This window comes from Pleurodeles waltl, chromosome 3_1, assembly GCF_031143425.1.
Source record: "Pleurodeles waltl isolate 20211129_DDA chromosome 3_1, aPleWal1.hap1.20221129, whole genome shotgun sequence".
In the NCBI taxonomy this organism is placed as follows: domain Eukaryota; kingdom Metazoa; phylum Chordata; class Amphibia; order Caudata; family Salamandridae; genus Pleurodeles; species Pleurodeles waltl.
The window spans coordinates 808,700,028-808,720,770 of record NC_090440.1 but is presented as its reverse complement, the minus strand read 5'-3'; the positions used below and the strand labels follow the sequence as shown (position 1 = coordinate 808,720,770).

Below are 20,743 nucleotides of genomic sequence, written 5' to 3'. Positions count from 1 at the left end.
ATTCAAATTTGTGTCAAGCCAAGTCTGCAATTTGTAGGAAATGTAACACAAGAGGCCACTTTGCTAGGGTGTGCAAGAATATCTCAAGAGTAGAAAGAGAATTTGATGGTAAGAGGTCGGATGAAAGTTCACAGTCTATTAAGAAAATTGTCCTTCAGGTTAAAACGGAAGGGGTTAATCTACCACAATACCCTGAGTGCACTATTTCAATCAATAACAAAACGACAAAAGTATATGCCGATTCATGCTCACCATTTACTATTATAAATGCTTCAGATTTCAGCAATGTGGAGAGTGATAACGAAATTGAACTAGTAAAACCAGATGTTAACCCTAAGGGGTATAATAAGGATCCTATTAATCTTAAGGGCATGTTCAAAGCTGTCATTTCGTTTAAAGGCCGTTCCACAGTGGGGAAGGTTTATGTAGTGGAGGAAGGATCAAGTTTATTGGGGTGGCAACATCAAAGAGAACTGGGAATAAAACTAGACCCCAACGATCCTGAACAGGTATTGAGTGTAGACACGTCTATAATTAGCGAACAAATTTTCCAGGAATTCCCTGAAATATTTTGTGAAAAACTAGGCCTACTAAAAAATTTCCAACACAAGATTAAACTTAAACCTAAATTCAAGTCTGTAGTGCACAAAACCAGACCCATTCCGCACTTACTTAGAGATGCAGTCAAGAAAGAGCTTGAAAGGTTAGAGACCCTAGGGATTATACAACCGATTGAATGTTCAGAATGGTTGGCCCCCATAGTTGTGGCTAAAAAAAATGGTTGCAATGATATTAGAATCTGTGTGGATTTAAGAGACCTAAATAAAAATATTTGGGTTGAAAGACATCCTCTGCCTAGGATTAATGAATTACTAAGCACAATGGGTGAAGCTGTATACTTCTCGGTACTTGATCTCTCAAGTGCATATCATCAGATAGAACTGCATTCAGAATCGAAACCACTTACAGCATTTACCACTCCGTTGGGCTTTCAGGCTTGCCTCAGCAGCTGCTGTATTTCAGAAAATCATGCAGCAAATCCTAGGTGATGCTAGTAAAACTCTCTGTTTCCAAGATGACATCCTTATTTACGGAGCCACAGAGGAGAAACACTATAATAACCTAAAGAATGTCCTTAACAAATTGAGAACAGCTGGTCTCACCTTAAAGAAAGAGAAATGTCGCATTGGGGTAAATTCAGTAGAATATCTTGGGCACATCATTTCTAAAGATGGGTTCAAACCAAAAACCTCTCTAGTGGATGCTGTGAAGAAAGCGGAGGCTCCCAAGAATAAAGATGATTTAAGGTAATTTCTGGGCCTAGCTGAGTTCATGGCAAAATATGGCAAGAACTTTTTTGCGATCTCATTTGACCTCAGGGAATTACTAAAGAGTCACGTACCTTACAATTGGACAGAACAACATGAGCGTGCATTTCAGGAGATCAAACTAGCTATTTTGACAGCACCGCATCTGTGTAATTTCGACCATAAAAGGAAAACCATCCTGACCACGGACACTAGTAAGTCCGGTTTGGGTGCGACATTATCTCAAATAGTGTCACGACTCACGTGCTGCTTACGCCTGGAATCCGCAGATCGAGTGGCGTGGGTCTTGAGTGTTCGGCTTTGGCCCAGAAAGGGGCGACTCTTTCTGGTAGCCACGGTGCTGTAGGCAATGGAAACGCCAAGAACAGACCGTGCCCTTCAGAAATAGCGCCAGAGGGAAAAAAAAACTAAAAAGGGGAAAAAACCTCCAAACAGAATGATTCCTGAAAACAAGAACAAAAGAACAGGAATCAAAAGAAACAAAATTCAGGTAACACAGTATTGACGAAATCCAGAACCGAAAGGCAAGGAATCAGGAGCGAAGACACCATCCGAACAGAAAGTGTTGCAGCGCAAAGAAAGGAAGAAAACACATCCCTTAAATACCAAAAAACAGGAAGTGACCAACAGGAAGTAAAAGGACACCATCTTAGATAGGGAAAAGTACATAGAACAGAATAGAGTAGGAACCATAGAGAATGGGGAACAAGGAATGCTGGGAAGAAAAAGGTAACATGGGAAGGGGGAAAAGACATAAAGGAAGGTACAACAAAAAGACCCAAGAAAAGAAGAAAAGAAAAAAGAAGGAACAAGAACAGGTAAGAGGGGTCAGGAGGCACAAGAAATGCCGAGTGCAAAAGCAGAGCGAGGCCCCATGCCAAGTCTGGGGCCTCGTAATGTGCAGGAAAGGTTAGGGGCGCGCCGCGTCCTGAAAACGCGTTGTGCGGCCCGAGCCGAAAGTTCGGCTCGCGCCGCACCACGCGGCGCGACAGTAGGTCCCCCTCCCGAAGGCCCAGGTTTGAGGGGGAATAAACGGTGAAAGCGCTGAATCAGAAGAGGTGCGTGAACAGAAGATGCATCTTCCCAAGAGCATTCACTGAGAGGATAACCCTTTCAATGAATCAGATACTGAAGACGTTTGTGAAAAAGACGAGAGTCACAAATTTCCTGTACCACATATTCAGGAACATCATCCACTAATACAGGAGGAGGACAAGGAAACTGACGAGATTAAGGGTCAGGTACATAAGGTTTAAGCTGGGAAACATGAAAGACTGGATGAATCTTCCATGTATGAGGCAAGTGAAGACGGACAGTGACAGGATTAATCAACTGAAGAATACGGAAAGGCCTGTAGTAGCGAGGTGTGAACTTATTCTGAAAAAGGCGTGAGGGCAAGAATTTGGATGAAAGCCAGACTTTATCTTGCAGGTGATAGTCTGGAGTGGTCCTACGTTTCTTGTCGGCTACTTTCTTCATATATCTCTTGGTGTTTAACAAATTGGATCGAATTAGTCTATGGATTTGTAGAAGTCGTTTGGAAAGAGAAGTAATAGCGGGCAGAGGAGAGGTAGACCGAGAGAAGTAGTAAAAGAGGTAGGATGATAGCCATAAGAACAGAAAAAAGGAGTGACCTTGGAGGCACTATGGACAGTATTATTGTAGGAAAATTCAGCAATAGGGAGATAAGTGTTCCAGTTGCTTTGGGTAGAATTGCAAAAACAGCGAAGGTATTGCTCTAATCCTTGGTTCAGACGCTCGGTCTGTCCATTGGTCTGAGGATGGATCCCCGATGACAGGGCTATATTGATATTAAGTGTCCTACAAAAATATCTCCAAAACCGGGAAATGTACTGAGGTCCTCTATCAGATACAATGGTATGTGGAAGTCCATGGAGACGGAAGATATGGTTGATAAATATCTGGCTTAGTTCTTGGGATGTAGGTAGCTTTTTCAGGGCAGTGAAGTGAGCCATCTTAGTAAAGGAATCCACAGTGACCATGATAACCCGGTTTCCTGCTGATGGTGGGAGCGAACACATGAAATCAGTAGAAATGGTGTGCCATGGAGCTGGTGGAACAGGCAAAGGCTGTAGCAATCCTGCAGGTCTGGTATGGGGAATCTTGACTTGAGCACATATGGGACAAGCCTGAATGTATCTTTCAACATCCGGCTTCCAGGTAGGCCACCAGAAAAATCGCGAAAGAAGTTCTTGTGTGGCCTTGATGCCTCTATGACCAGCAACCGGCGAATCATGGCACATTTGTAATGCTTTTTCTCTAACTCTGTTAGTAGGGAGGAATAACAGATTCTGATAATAATAATATCCTTGTCTCTTACATAAAAAGGGTCTTAGTTTCTCTACTTCGCGGTCAGACAGGCTGGAGTATTCCAGTTGTACCTCCTCTAGGAAAGACTGAGCTACTCCAATGATCTTACTAGGTTCCAGTAGATACTGAGATGGGGAAGGACTACAATCTGGATAACGGCGAGACAGAGCATCAGCCAGAATGTTTTGGGATCCAGGAATATAAGTGATGTAAAAATCATACTGACTGAAGAAAAAGGCCCAACGAGCCTGGCGACTATTCTGGCATACAAAATTACGTAAACATTGTAGATTACGGTGGTCTGTTCTCACCTCAAAAGGCTCCTTGGAACCCATCAGAAACTGTCTCCATTCTAGGCAGGCTGTTTTCAGAGCCAATAATTCCCTTTTAAGTACTGAGTAATGTTGTTCTGCTGTAGAGAGTATATGAGACAAATAGAAAACAGGATGTTCAAGACCATCATCTTCTTGTTGTTGGAGTAAGACAGCTCCGATGGCTCTTTCGGAAGCATCGGTAACTACAATAAATTGTTTGTTGGTATCTGGATGTCTTAAGATGGGGGCTTGAGTGAAAGCCTTCTTTAAATCTTGAAAAGCTGTTTCAGCCTCCTTAGTCCAGACAAACCCTTTCGTTACATTTTCCTTCTTTAAAGTGTGAGTTATGTGGCTGGTCTGTTTCGCAAAGTCTAAGATGAATTGCCGATAAAAGTTTGCTAATCCTAGAAAACATTGTGTTTCTTTAATAGAAGAAGGAGAAGGCCAATCTAGAATGGCTTGTACTTTTTCTTGATCCATAGCTATGCCGGTGGGACTTAAATGATAACCCAGATATTTGACTTCCGTTTTGTCGAACTCACACTTTTCTGGTTTGCAAGATAGTTGATGTGCCCGCAGTCTTTGAAGGACTTGTTTCACATGGGAAGAATGGAGTTCGGGACGTCTAGAATAAATAAGAATATCGTCTAAGTAAATTACAACTGTCTGGTTCAAAAGGTCAGAAAACACTGAGTCCATAAATCTCTGGAGGATTGCGGGGGCATTAGTGAGACCAAAAGGCATAACTTTGTACTCAAAGTGACCAAATGGGGTCCTGAAAGCTGTTTTCCACTCGTCTCCTTGTTTAATACGTAAAAGGTGGTAGGCTCCCCGTAGATCCAGTTTGGTAAAACGTTGAGCCCCTCTGACTGCTTCTTGAATATCCTTGATGAGAGGCAAAGGATAACGATCCTTAATAGTTATCTTATTCAGGCCTCGAAAATCCAGGCAAGGACGAAGATCCTTTGTCTTCTTGGGTACAAAAAAGAGAGGAGCCCCTGCCGGAGAAGACGATGGAACAATAAGACCACTCTGTACATTTTCTTCCAGATACTCTTTTAGAACTTCCTTTTCGGGTTCCATGAGGGAATACATCCTCCCAAAAGGAACGATAGTGCCAGGTTCCAAGGGAATAGCACAATCGTAGTCTCGATGTGGAGGTAACACAGGTCTGGATGGTTTTTGGAACACATCTTGAAACTCTAAATAGTGTTCAGGGACTCCTTGGACAGTATTAATGGAATAACCGGTAGTACTTTCAGTAGGTGTTAATCTTTTCGGTGACCAATATTTGTCGGAAGCAAAACAGTTCTCATGACAAAACTGTGAAGACAAGGAAATAATCCGAGTTACCCAATTCACATACGGATTATGTTTTATGAACCACGGAATTCCAAGAATGATGGTATGGTTGGGGGATGATATGAGATCAAAGGAGATGTGTTCTTGATGGTTACCAAACTGTAGACTTAACATCAGGGTAGTAGTATCAACTGGACCAGAGGATATCAAGGATCCATCCACTGTGTGCACTTGTTCGGGAATTTCTTTGGGTTGTGTTGGAATTTGTTGAGTAGTGGCCCAAGTCTTATCCATGTAAATACCACTAGCACCACAATCTAGTAATGCCATAGTCTTTTCTTGACGGCCGTCAGGTAGTTGTAACATGACAGGTAACATGAACAAGGATGTCGTATTGTCATTAAAGGAACTGATGGAAGGTATAGCCGATGATCCCGTCCCCTCCCTTCTTACAGAGGACGGGAAGTGGCGTTTCACGATGGCCTTGGCGGACGTACAGGGCAGGTACGAAGCATGTGACCAGCAGAACCACAGTACAGGCACAACCCTTACTTACGTCTGTCTTCCCGCTCGCTAGCGGAGAGCAGGCCTCGAGTAGTATCCACTTGAATGGGTTCCCCCTCGATGTCTCTAGCAGGAGGGCGAGGTTCCTCAGAACGATGCAGATAAACCCGTGAAGTGCTTGGCTGGGAAGACCCTCTACTCCTTCTCTTCTCCAATCTTCATTCTTGAAGACGGTACTTGATGGAAAGTGCTTGATCCATCAGGCCACGAAGATCTTCAACCCTGGTGGAATGTACTAATTCATCTTTTATTTCTTCTTTGAGTCCTCTACGAAACAAAGTCACCAGAGTACGTTCCACCCAGGTGGTCTCTGCCGCTAGCTGACGAAAACGTGTAATATATTGAAGGACATCTTGTGAGCCTTGTTGGGTGTCGCATAAGGCTTCTTCCGCAGAGGCCTCCAATCCTGGACGACTAAACATTTGTTTGAAGCGATTCACGAAGGTGGAATAGTCCGATAATACCGGATCGTTGGATGATACCATCGGGGTTGCCCAGGCCAAGGCAGGACCGGATAAAGCACTGATAAGATAACCCACCTTTGTCCTGTCATGGGAGAATTGGGTAGGTCGGAAGGCGAAATACACCGTTAATGCATCAAGGAACTCACGTAGTTTGGTTGGTTCACCGGAGAAACGAGGAGTAGAAGCGGAGATAGTCGGAACATCACCACTGCGGAAAGCCAAAGCCTGTCGTAACGCAGCATTCTCATTGCGTAGTTGTTCCAATTCCTGAGCTTGTTGCTGAATTGTTGTCAGAAGAGATTGATCAGGATCTGCAGCAGCCGCCACTGTGTCATCCATGGTGTTAGAGGACGTCGGGATGGTTAGGAGCTGCAATCTGTCACGACTCACGTGCTGCTTACGCCTGGAATCTGCAGATCGAGTGGCGTGGGTCTTGAGTGTTCGGCTTTGGCCCAGAAAGGGGTGACTCTTTCTGGTAGCCACGGTGCTGTAGGCAATGGAAACGCCAAGAACAGACCGTGCCCTTCAGAAATAGCGCCAGAGGGAAAAAAAACCTAAAAAGGGGAAAAAACCTCCAAACAGAATGATTCCTGAAAACAAGAACAAAAGAACAGGAATCAAAAGAAACAAAATTCAGGTAACACAGAATTGACGAAATCCAGAACCGAAAGGCAAGGAATCAGGAGCAAAGACACCATCCGAACAGAAAGTGTTGCAGCGCAAAGAAAGGAAGAAAGCACATCCCTTAAATACCAAAAAACAGGAAGTGACCAACAGGAAGTAAAAGGACACCATCTTAGATAGGGAAAAGTACATAGAACAGAATAGAGTAGGAACCATAGAGAATAGGGAACAAGGAATGCTGGGAAGAAAAAGGTAACATGGGAAGGGGGAAAAGACATAAAGGAAGGTACAACAAAAAGACCCAAGAAAAGAAGAAAAGAAAAAAGAAGGAACAAGAACAGGTAAGAGGGGTCAGGAGGCACAAGAAATGCGGAGTGCAAAAGCAGAGCGAGGCCCCATGCCAAGTCTGGGGCCTCGTAATGTGCAGGAAAGGCTAGGGGCGCGCCGCGTCCTGAAAACGCGCTGTGCGGCCCGACCCGAATGTTCTGCTCGCGCCGCACCACGCGGCGCGACAAATAGTGGATGGAAATGAAAGAATTGTAGCATTTGCATCCAGAGCCTTAAGCAAAGCTGAAACTAACTATTCTGTCATCGAAAGGGAGGCTTTGGCGTGTTACTGGGCTATTAAGTATTTTTAATTTTTCTTGTGGGGCATGCAGTTTGACTTACGGACTGATCATAAACCCCGGTTTATGTTTTCTCCACTAAAGGATCCTTCAACAGCACGCCTAGAATTGCTAGATGGATTTTAGGTTTAGAAAACTTTTATTTCAAAGTTGAATACCTACCTGGCAACAAGAATACGGCGGCTGATTTCCTATCCAGAGTTCCGTTAGATATTAAAGAAGACTTTGAAATTGATGAACACCCTATAATGATGATTAGCATTCCTTTGATTAGTAAGGAGGAATGGACTTATGCATCCCAACGAGATGAGACCTTATCCTTACTCAGAACTAAAGCTAAAGAAGGGTGGCCATCGTCAAGAAAAGATCTCGAAGATATAATAAGCAATTATTGGGAAGTAAGGTATGAACTCAATGAGAATGAAAATTTTGTGTTCAGAAATGATAAGATTATACCACCTCAAAGTCTAGAACACAAAATCATTACTTTGGCACATGAGGGTCACTTAGACAGAAGTCTCACCAAGTCCAGAGTAAGAGAAAGGTTTTGGTTCCCTAACATGGATTCGATGGTTGAACAGGAGGTTAAAAGTTGCTCTATATGCGCACTCAGCGATAAAAGTAAAATTGTTCACAAAGCCCCCATATCTCCTGTTGAAGTTCCAGATAAACCTTGGATAAAATTTGCATTAGACATTATTGGCCCAATCAACTTTACCGGGGTAACAAAAAGATTTGCCTTAGTTCTAGTTGGCTATCATTCACATTGGATTACTACCAAATTCGTTAATCAAATAACTACTGATTCAGTTATTAATTTCCTCAAGGATACTTTTGCTATGGAAGGTATTCCAGAAACTCTCATCACGGATAATGGAGTTCAATTGACCTCCTCGGTGATGAAGACTTTCCTCAATTCTATGGGAGTGAAACACCTTACAACTGCTCTTTATTGCCCCAGAGCTAATGGTTTATCAAAGAGCCAATCGCATGCTCAAAGAATGTATTCAGTTAGCTAGCATTAACCACTTAAATGTAGAAAATGCAGTCAGAGATATGTTATGGGCATATCACACCACTCCCAATTCGATCACAAAGGTATCCCCTTTTTCAGCATTAAAAGGCAGGAAACCATGCACCAAATTTGTTCCCTTCTGGTTAGGCGGAGGAGAAAGAAGTGAGTATTCCATTCCTCTTAGCAAACTCCGAGTTTCTAAACACCAGGACAAATATAAAGGCAGATATGATGTCAAACAGGGAGCAAAAAAACATCAGTGGGAAGTAGATGACCAGGTAGATGTAAAGAAACCTGGAAGTGGAATACGGGCAACTGTAAAGGACACCAGATTCATAGGTCCTTTTCGCATTAATAAGGTAAAGAAAAATGTGGTGGTATTGGACAATGGGCAATGTTGGAGCATGGACAGACTTGTTAAGCAGCCAGTAATCAACGGAAAGAAGGGGGAGAACATTGAAAAGAAACCCATATCAGAAGAATTGGCAAGGGACTCCTCACTAAATAAATTTCATAGGAAAATAAGTCACCGACAAGTCAAACCTCCAGCATGGCACAAGGACTATGACATTAACACGTGAAGACTATGGGGGTCATTCTGACCCTGGCGGTAATTACCGCCATGGCGGAGGTTGGCAGTAGCACCGCCAACAGGCTGGCGGTGCTCCGCCGGGCATTCTGACCGCGGCGGTACAGCCGCGGCCAGAAGCGGAAAGCCGGCGGTGTACCGCCGACTTTCCGCTGCCCATGGGAATCCGCCATGGGGATTCTGACAGCCCATACCGCCATCCTGTTCCTGGCGGTTCACCCGCCAGGAACAGGATGGCGGTATGGGGTGTCGTGGGGCCCCTGGGGGACCCTGCAGTGCCCATGCCAATGGCATGGGCACTGCAGGGGCCCCCGTAAGAGGGCCCCACAAAGAATTTCAGTGTCTGCTTTGCAGACACTGAAATTCGCGACGGGTGCAACTGCACCCGTCGCACCTTCCCACTCCGCCGGCTCCATTCTGAGCCGGCTTCCTCGTGGGAAGGGTGTTTCCCGCTGGGCTGGCGGGCGGACTTTCGGCGGTCGCCCGCCAGCCCAGTGGGAAAGCCAGAATGACCGCCGCGGTCTTTCGGCGGGAACCGCTTGGCGGGCGGCGACCGCCGTCCGCCGCGGTCAGAATCACCCCCCATATCTTTATTTCCAGGAGAGAATAACTATCCTCTTGAAGATCTTCGTAACGTATATACTTATACAATTCTTGCACAATTGTATACAATGGTTGCAAAAGTTTTGTGAATATTTCCTTCAACATTTTATGTGTCATTTTGCAAATTTGTATGCATATCATCTTTGTTATTTTGTTAAGGGGAAAGATGTGTTGTAATATAGTTCATATAAAAGTTCAGGATAATCCATAGGAAGTTATAAAATAAAAGAAATATAATGGTCATTAGTAATAATAGTTAATTATAATTAGTAGATGGTTAGTTAGAAATGGTAGATCCTTCCCCCTGTGCCTGGCAATGGGACATTCGGAATGTTGGGCACAGGAGGGCAGATTAGAATCTGGTGAGCTGTGAGAAGAGAGGGAACAAGAAAAGCTGTGTGAAGGAAAATGACAATTGAAGAAGTGGAGATGGAAATAAAGTCTAACTCTTAAGAACTGTATGCAGTTTCCGACTTTATATCAATATCCCTTCCTTTTCCTTTTTTTTTTTTTCCTGTGGGGGTCTACCAGCACCAAAAGGCTTGACGGCCATAAAATGGGGAGTTACCAAGGGAGGCAAGAGGGAGGGTATGGGGGGAGGTGGGAGGTTGGGGTTGGATAGGGGTGGGGTGGATTAGGAGCGGGGAAAAATGTCCTCATCGTCAATTGGTTTGACCCATTACATTGTTTATTAGAAGGTTTACTACCTCTGAAAGAATATACAAGAAGGATGCCTACAGGTAATTTCCAGATTCTTTCATGGAATGTGAATGGACTGTGAGTAAAAGGGAGGAGAAGTTATGTCTTGCAGTATATTAAGGATTCCTCGGCACAAATCATAATGATTCAGGAGTCTCACTTGACATCGTTAGAAGTACATGAGATATTTAAGCCCCCGGTTTGGGTTAGTTAAGTGGCTTGTTCTAATAACCCATTGCATTCGAAGGGAGTGGTAATCTTGGTTAAGAGAGCCGCTAATGCACTGATCATGTCCACCAAATTAGACACCAAAGGTAGATGGGTTATGGCAGATGTTAAAGTCAATCAGACCATTTTTATGTTGGTATCCTATTATGGCCCTAATGTAGACGATGCAACCGCTCTTCAAGAAATATATAATATACTCCTGGAAACCCAGTACCCAATTATAATAGCAGGGGATTTCAATGTGGTTTTAAACTATGTGTTGGATAAATCTTCTGGTAGTAAAAAAAAAAAAAAACACTGAGCATGCTTCAGCATGCACAGAGTATCAGTTTAGTGCACGTAATTTGGTATTTAAGTTACTCCCTTAGAGTGCTTTTAACTTGCTGGAGTGTTTTACTTTATTTAATTCATCCGTTTATATCACTATACTTAGAGTAATTTATTAACAGCTTTAATAAATGTCTCTCAAGATAGTGATCTTAACTGATGTACTAAAGCGAGACCCACCTGCATGTTAAAAGCACACAAGGGAGCCCTTTTAAATATGCCAGTTCTCACTGTGTGTAACCTGAACTCACATATTTAAAATCATCTTGTATGCTTTCAACATGTGGGAACATGTTACATTAGTACATCACTTTAGATCACTATACTGAGAGGCATTTATTAAAACTGTAAATAAATGTCTCTCACTATAGTTATATGAATGGATGTACCAAAGTGAAACACACCCACATGTTGAAAGCAAACACAAGAGCACTTTCAAAGTAGCCAGTTCGGGATGTGTGCATCCTGAACTAACATGCTTTAAACCCCCTTGTATGCTTTTAACATGTGGGAGCGTTTCACTTTAGTACATCATTTTGTATTACAATATTGAGAGGCATTTATTAAAACTGTTAATAAATGCCTTTCGGTATAGTGATAACAACGGCTGTACTAAAGTGAAACACTCCTGCATGTTAAAAGCATGCAAGAGTCGCCCCACCATTTTAAAAGCCCAACAGCCGCCACTGCTGTAACCTTACTGTGCTTGAGTGGCAAGTTCATTAAATATCTAGTAATAAGTCTGAGCAGAGCACTTTTTCTCCTCAAAACCCCCCAGTTGTGATACTGTGGTCCTAGTCAGGTTGCTTCAGTTCTGTTATCAAGCTTATGATTTTTTTAATGTTAGCACCCTGAAAATATAATCTAAGAACATGACTGTCCCTATTCAATGTGTCTAAATAGTTGCTGGTCAACTCTCCTTGACTAGAATCCAGTTTCCTACTTGCAGGCAGAGGTGATCCACTTGAGATGGCTTTACATTAGCTATCCCCTGGAAGACCTCCCTTACCTCTGCCACTTTACTGGAATGACCTCATAAATGCTGACACACTTATTTTGCGATAGAGATCGTTACTTTTCTACAGAGATGAAAAATATAGGGCCAGATGTAGCAAAAAGCAAAATTGCGACTTGCAATTTGCGAGTCCATCTGACTCGCAAATTGCAAGTCGCAATTTGCTATGCAGTACGGTGTCTCAGACACCGACTGCGACTCGCAATGGGGTCGCAATGACCCACCTCATGAATATTCATGAGGTGGGTCGCAAATTGCGGCCCCATTGCGAGTATAGGCACTCGCTAACATGGAGGCCTGCTGACGTCAGCAGACCTCCATGTTCGCGACCTGCTTTTAAATAAAGCTGTTTTTTTTTTTTAAGTGTAGCCCGTTTTCCTGACAGGAAAACGAGCTGCACTGCAAAAAAAACGAAACCTTTTGTTTCGGTATTTTTTCAGGGCAGGAGTGGTCCAAGGGGTCCAGTCACAAACTGGAAGGGGTCCCATGGGGACCCCTTCCAATTTGCGAGTGGGTTACCATCCACTTGAAGTGGATGGTAACTGCGATGCCATTTGCGACCGCGTACGCGGTCGCAAATTGTATTGCATCCCACAGCGACTCGCAAATAGGAAGGGAACACCCCTTCCTATTTGCGAGTCGCAAATGCATATTGCGAGTCGGTAACGACTGGCAATATGCATTTCTGCATGCCAAACCCACGTTTGCGACTCGCAAACGGCGAATTTCGCCGTTTGCGACTCGCAAACAGGTTGCTACATGTGGCCCTTAGTTCGGTGACAGTCCAGAACAGTATCTGACTTATTATTTTTTGACTACATAAAGAAACGCGAGCAGTCAACTTTTTCCTCCCGAATCTTAAAACTGCCCACCAATCAGAATGTTTGCTACATATACACATTTCCTCTTTAGGTTTGAGGAATAAACTAAAAAGCAACTATACTGCTCAGCACCCTATTTGAATAGAGGGGCAATATTATTTAGCAAGCATTTAACATAGTTACAATTTGAAATATGTTTGCTTGCCTTCCCAGTCGTCCATGTATGGGGCTTCTTCTGCTTCTTTCTCTGGAGAGATGCCATCAATTAGTTTTCCCTCTTTCATGACTCTTGTGATTTCCTTCAGCTGTTGAAGTAACCTTTGCTCTTGATCTGATGTAACATTCCCTGCTCTGTGTTAAAAAACGTAATCATCTCAGTTATGAATCTTGTACTTATTTCAGAAATTCCCAGAAACACGCTTTAATATCCACATATTATACCTATAAACAATGACAAGCCTCAAGTCATATGTGGTGTCTATTTTTTACAAAGAATGTTAATAGTTGCAATAAAATTTCACTTTTGTAGGAAGAACTCCATTGAAATGTGTTATGAGAGATTATACTCAGCAATTTAAAGACACATTCTCATGTATTTGTAAAGAACACAATCAGAGCTTCTTCATGCAAAAAACAAAATAGCAAAACAGTACAGACCACACATTTGTGTCATGTAATTATCTATAAGGCGCACAATTGGGGCGCTCCTAAGGAACACAATGACAGAAACACTGCTGTTTCCAGCAGGGCAGGATGCTGCCCACAAAGAGACAACCCTATATTTTATTTAGTATGCAGACATTCTAGAGTAAAAATGCACTATGAATAGTGGAAGGACAATAGCCTAGAGGATTACTGCTTAATTTATCTGAGCCAAATAGAACTAGGTCAGAGAATAACGTGACCGATAAAGTTGCTTTTTTTCCCCACAGAAATAAAACAGATGGAAAGTAAATGGTATGCATTGAGCTGAGCCTTTAAAAGGGAACAAACTTTAAGCATTGTAAGCTGTACCAAATCTTTTTAAAGTGACTTGTCATATTAAATGTTATGTATATTCAAAAAAATCACAAACCACAGTCTAAATTGCACATTCTATTAAGCACCCAAGGGAGGGTATAAATATTTTTTGAGAAAACTCCATGACAAACGAAAATAGTGCCAAGTTGTTAGAAATGGGCTCTCTAGTTGGCAGAGGTATACACACTGGTCCAAGTAGGGACCACAATCCTAGTCAGAGTAAGTCACACATAATCCAAATTATCATGTGCCCACCCTCTGGTATCTTGGCCCTGAGCAGTCAGGCTTAACTTAGAAGGCAATGTGTAAACTATTTATGCAATAAATCATACAGTAACACAGTGAAAACACCACAAAAATACATCACAGAGGTTTAGAAAAATAGAGATTTATCTGAATGAAATAAAGTCAAAACGACAGAGATCCAATAAGCACAAGTTGAAATATCACTTTGAGAAGGTTTAAAAGAGTCTTAATCCTTAAAAATAAACAGTTGTCTCTTTGTTACACAAAGTACCTGGTATGCGTCAAAAATAACATCGCACTGAGACCGCAGAGGAGATGCATGGAAAAATAAGGTGATGCGTCGAATTTTCCATTGCGGCACAGACGATGCATTGTTTCTTTCCATGCTGCAAGGGGTTTGGTTCATTTTTTGGTGCGCATTCTTGGTTCCTCACTGCGCTGCAGGGATATTTTAATGTCCAGGGATGTTGCGTAAAAATCCTTGACGTGCTGGACGAAGGCCAGGTGTTGCGTTGATCCGATAGGCAATGCGTCAAATTTTTCTGTCACAAGGCAGGCGCTGCGTCGAATTTCCACTTGGGAAGTTGAGCTGCATTGTTCCAGTCAGCTGTGCAGAAATCTCTCGGTCGAAAGGTGGGCTTTGCATCATTTTTGGCAGGCATTGCATCGATTTTCGACGCACAAGGAGTTTTCTGAAGAGATTAAGCCTTTTTGGACCTGAGACTTCAGAAAACAGGAGCCAAGCTCAATCCAAGCCCTTGGAAGAGTCCTTTCTCAGCAAAGTCAGAGACCAGCAGGGCAGCAGGGCAGCCAGGCAGCCCCTCTGGACAGGATGCAGGTCCAGAAGTGTCTGAGGTGGTAGGGTCAGAGTCCCAGTTTATATACGCAAAAATGCCTTTGAAGTGAGGGAGACTTCAAAGAGTGGCTTTGAAGTGCACAAGTTCCCCTTTCAGTCCAGCCCTGTCAGTCAGGGCCCTAGCGGGGGTTGATCAGTCTATTGTGTGAGGGCAGGCCACTGGCCTTTGTAATGTAAGTGTCAGGCTCTCCACCCTTCCAGCCCAGGAAGACCCATTCAATATGCAGATGAATGCAAATGAGATTGAGTGTCCTGTGTTTGTAGTTGTCTGGGTAAAATGCACAAGGGAGTTGTCAACCAGCACAGACCAGACGTTGATTGGAGACAGGCTGTAAGGCACAGACGGTTTTAAGTATAGAGAAATGCTAACTTTCTAGAAGTGGCATTTCTAAAATAGTAATATAAAATGCAACCTCACCAATAAGCAGGATTTTCTATTACCATTCTGACCATACTAAATATGACCAGGTTACCCCCCCTTTCAGATCAGGATCTACCACTCTCAATGTATATGAGGGCATCCCTAATGCTAGTGTATGAAAGGAGCAGGCCTCACAGTAGTGGAAAACGAATTTAGGAGCTTCCACTACCAGGACATATAAAACACATATGCACATGTCCTACCTTTTACCTACATAGCACCCTTCCTATGGGTTTCCTAGGGGCTACCTTAGGGGTAACTTATATGCCAAGTTTAAGGCTTTGCAAGTACTTTTAAATGCCAAGTCGAAGTGGCAGTGAAACTGCACACACAGGCCTTGTAATGGCAGGACTGAGACATGGTTAAGGGGCTACTTATGTGGGTGGCACAATCAGTGCTGCAGGCCCACTAGTAGCATTTAATTTACAGACCCTGGGCACATGTAGTGCACTTTACTAGGGACTTACAAGTAAATTAAGTATACCAATTGGGTATGAGACAGTGTTACCATGTTTTTAGGGGGAGAGCACATGCACTTTAGCACTGGTTAGCAGTGTTAAAGTGTCCAGAGTCCAAAAGCCAGCAAAAATGAGAAAAAGAAGAGGAGGAAGGCAAAAGGTTTTGGGGTGACCATTCAGAGAGACCATTTTCAACACAAGTATTTAGCAGCTAGGCCATCCAATCCTTCTGTCAGAGGGAAGGCCTATGGCACTATATAGATTTCTGCCAGAGTGTTTGAGTTAACCAGAAACTAGATCAAATGGGTGGACGTAAGTCTTACTAGCTTAACATACCAAGCAAGGACAAAAACTACAATGTCCTGCTACCACTGAGGGGTTTAGTATTGCAATGATTTTCATAATGCAGTCATCATTCCCTATTACGAGCAATCTCTGTCAACTGAAAGCAACTTGCCTACACGTAACTTACTCCAGGTCCCTTGACTTCAGCACTGACTTAGGGCCTCATTAAGAGTTTGGTGGTCCCAACATGGGACCGCCAAACTCAAGGGGAAGACACCACTGCCATAGAGGTGACATTTACACCCCCCCCCGACCATATAATAATGTTCCCGCCAGGATGACCGGCGGGAACATTGTAATACACCTTCTCGTCGGGCTGACCGGTGTGAACAGTGTTGGGATATTGGCCTCGGCTCCCTTAAGGGAGCCGAGGCCAATATCCTAACACTCCAGCACCCTTGGAATGCGCAGTGTCTGCAGAGCAGAGAGTGTGCATTCTGACGGTGGTGGGCACGGGGGGCCTCAGCACTTCCTTTCCACCAGCCTTTTCTTGGCAGGCTCCCCACCATGAAAAGGTTGGCGGAAAGAGGGGCTGTAATCAGCTAGGCGGCCCTGAGTTCAGCACCACCATGGCTAGTTGCAATCCCAACCACCATCATGCCATCGTGAACCATGTTCCAGGTGGGGACAGTGGTCCTTTGGGGGTTCGACCACCAAAGTCATAATTTGACAGTCGGACTGCCATTGCTGTGGCGGTCCGACCACCACTGAGTGTTTGGCAGTCTCATGACAGCCAAACTCATAATGAGGCCCTTAGTATTTTACTAGTACTTCAAGCCTTTTGGTAACCTCACCAAATATTAGATCTCAAATTTATGTGCTGGTGAGGTTTTTCCCTGTTCTCAAAAGGTGCAGTGGTCTACAGATGGATGGCCAGTTAAAGTACTGGTGTGTCACTATAGGATCTCTAAGATGAAGCTGGATTCTATGATATTGCTGGGCATCACTTTTGGGAAATGAGGGCATACTGAGGATGTGGTGGAGCAAAGAAGCATGGCTTGAGAATTAACTTTTTTTAAGTCACTTGCCAATGTAAAAATGCCCCCCTCCCTTGATGAAACTGTAATAATGTAGATAGTGGACTGCCCAGGACAGCCTCATTATCAGTAGAAAATCACCTCAAGCGTGACAGTATTAGAATAAATGTTCTCAAGGACAACCCTATAGTATCCTTAAAACTCTAACAGTCTAACTTTATCAAAAATGAGTCAAAACCATCAAATGAGAACTGTTCTAACTATTTAAGCGCTAATGACCACACCTGCGAGCAATAAGAGCTCTCAATCACCCTGCCAGCAGGTATGGCCCCAAACTTCAGGTTAGAGTGCATAACAAAGAGAGATTGTAATTAACAACCGTCAATGCCCTGCAGATAAGGGCAATAAGACTATGACCACAATGTCAAGTAAGATTTCCACCCTTCAATATTGCAGAATGAGGTTAAATGTGTCCCACCTTTTTTTCTTTCTTTTCACAAAATTCCTATATCGACCTAAGACTTACTATAGTTTTGATGATGTAGGGGTCCAGCGACTTTTTTGTTCTGAAGAATGCCCCAGACCCTGACTCTAAGTGGTAATATTGTGAGGGCAGAATACTGACACACAAGCAGTCCTTTTTCCACAGTGTGCCATATTTCGTTTTACTCGTGCTAATAATGTACAATAAACTATCTACATTATTCTTTTTACTTTAACTATACAATTTTATTCCCTCTAACTAGCAATAGATTTCCCCATATTGCCTGGTGGGAGTCCCTTCCCTGCTCATCAGAGGAGGCTTCACTTTATAGTTCGGAACACTTCCACTGTTAGGAACAACGTTGTTGAAGCATGCCTCACAAGTATGAATGAGAGCTGCAAATCCTTAAAATGAACCTTTTTTCGAACAGAGGGGAGGGCATCAAATTAAGCATAACGTTTTAGTTTTAAAGGAAATTACATTGACAATGTCAAAGAGGATAAGACAGTGGTGTTCTTGGTGTCTACACGGTATCTGCTTTGGCAGGGCAGACCCTTCATCCATTATCTCATATTGCTGCTTTAATCCTTTTCTCAACCCAGCTTCAGGTAACTCCTCCTCCAGAATCGCTCCCCTGGTTCCCATCACACCTGAGGGACACGAGAAGCTGGCAGCACAGAATGCTGCCTCCATCCATAGCTATTGACCTCATGAGGGGCCTTCTGATTGGCCGACCAGCTCATAATGTTATATCTAAGATTCTAACATATTTGAAACAATTTGGCTCAAAGACCACCATACATACTTTAGGTCTACAACGTTTGCTGCACTTACAGTGTAAGTGCATCAATTTACACCCATAGCCCTAGCACTGCTAGTGTAACCGTAACCACCTCATTCTCATTCTTTCAATATAGGTTTTCTTTTCTGAACGAGTAATTAAACATCACATCGAAATGCAGTAGCGTCATATCATTCCAGAGGTTCTATGTTTGCCCTTGAGCGGATGCTGTTTTTTCCATAATCCTCCCCGTGTGCATTTAGCCTTTCAATGGTTCCACTCGCATGCGAAATCAAGTTACTTTATATTTATGCCCTGTCAGGTGTAGAGTGGCAGGGCACGGACGGCCCTGTGGTTCTATTAACACAATTTCGCTCTTGCTGCCTGACCATTTGTGCAGAAATACCAAACACCTCGGTGCACTGATATGTAAATGATATAACATGTAATAAGCAGATTCCACACTCGTGCTTTTAACTGAACAACTGAAAACACCAGCACATACCTCCTGCAAGAGGATGGCATGAGGGTGATATTTCTCCACTACAAATAAACATTGGTGTTTGGTACCATGTGCAGTTGTAAATAGATAAAGGTAACAATAAGGACATCATGCAGAGGCGTCTCTGACACAGGAGACTGTAGAATTCAGCTAAACATAAATTTTACAGGTTGTAATCATAGCAGAATTTTCTCTACTGCACATTTTGTGAACTCACATGATAAAACTAAGCTTTCTAAGCAGCTAAGTACGCTGCATTGACTCAGGAACTCTGTGTGTCAGACGTAGCTGACACACTGCTAATGATATGCGCAAACTTACGAAGGGTACATATTTTATAGGCTGAAGATGCCATTGTGAGGTTCTACCACTAAATAAAACAGAGTGTGGTGTGTAGAACGTGACAGCCATAATGCTGGGTTCTCCCTTATGTCTTACGACAGAAACGACAATTGCATAAACCCTGATATGAAATTCACCTGTACTTTTTGAGATGTCAGCCTCTGAGTTCTGTGCAGTTCCCTAAGGGGCTGTGCTCATACGTCTCAGGGGAAAGCCCAATTACAGCACGTTATTTATTTCATTTTTCTTACAACCTTAAAGTGCTTGAAATCTTCCACTGTGGCAACGCATTATTGAACCAGTTAAATTGTAGACTTTCCAATTGAAAAAGATTTTCCAAAATAGAATATATTCAAGTGCCAATCAACTTTAAAATCCACAGTCATGGAGATGTATTGCAAATCAAATGAGGAGGTTAGAAAAAGGCAACAATATTGCCAAAATATTGCACAGATGAAAAAAACCAATGTCTGAACAAATCCTTTTCGACATTTTTATTATTCCTTTTTGCAACTATTGAAAATGACTATCTTTTGCATGCCATTTCCCCAGATTGTTGCCTTCTGTTGCTGAACCAGTTTATCCTGGCCATACGACGCTGTACACTTTACACCTGCTAACCATAGGTAAAGTGCTTGTGCCCTCCCTTTCAAACTTGTTAGAATTTGTAAACACCTGGGTGGAACATTGAATTTGTTTGTCAGTTATGTAGGACAGGGTAGACCCATCGTGAAATATGCAGAAACTATTCATTAAAGTGGCTTTTTTAAAGGGGTGAAATCTCTCCTTTTCTACTAGTTCCTGCTGATGGGCCAGTAATGGCTTTGAAAAAATCTACCCCCCCCACTCATTGGAAGCCATCAGATGAACATCACTTCAAACTCAATAGGGCTGTTTCTGTGGATAGAGACAAAAAAAAACCTTTCAGGAACATGAAATTGACCCGAAGGGGCAACTGCCCATTAGGGTTTCAAAACAATTCTAGCATACATCTAACAAGTAGTACAAACCCTGGTTGTAGAATCCTTATTACAATTCATTGCAGTCTTTGTACTCAAATTACTACGCTTTGACCCAACGCAAAGGGCAAGAGCAGAAATGTGTTATGTCTACTGGGATATGGCACAATTCTGTTCTTTTGTAGCACTGACCTTCTTGCTTCCTAGCACCAATGCAGAAGCCCTTGCACCATGATGCAACAGTGCTTCCTTTGTGGTCGGAATAGAAATAGAAATAAAAATAGAAATAGAAATAGAAATAGAAATAGAAATAGAAATAGAAAACTATTCTTTGAGGCTTAATCTTTTTTGTATGTGTGCTGCAGAATGCACCATAAACATTAAGAGGAACTAACAAGGAAAAATAACGATTTTTCTCCTTAAGTCAGCCTCCAGTAGGCACACCTTGTTGGCAGAAATCCATGTTTACTGGCTTCAGTAAATATTGGTTTCCATCAAAATT

General features: G+C 42.9%; 1 protein-coding gene across 1 annotated transcript in view; it reads right to left on the bottom strand.

Moving 5' to 3' along the window:
* The window catches only part of RIC3 (RIC3 acetylcholine receptor chaperone), a 267,543-nt gene that overhangs the window by 15,871 nt on the left and 230,929 nt on the right, over nt 1-20,743 (bottom strand). The window contains exon 5 of the mRNA XM_069223683.1: nt 13,056-13,201. Within this exon, the coding sequence (XP_069079784.1) occupies nt 13,056-13,201 (146 nt within the window). The remainder of the gene's footprint in view (nt 1-13,055; nt 13,202-20,743) is intronic.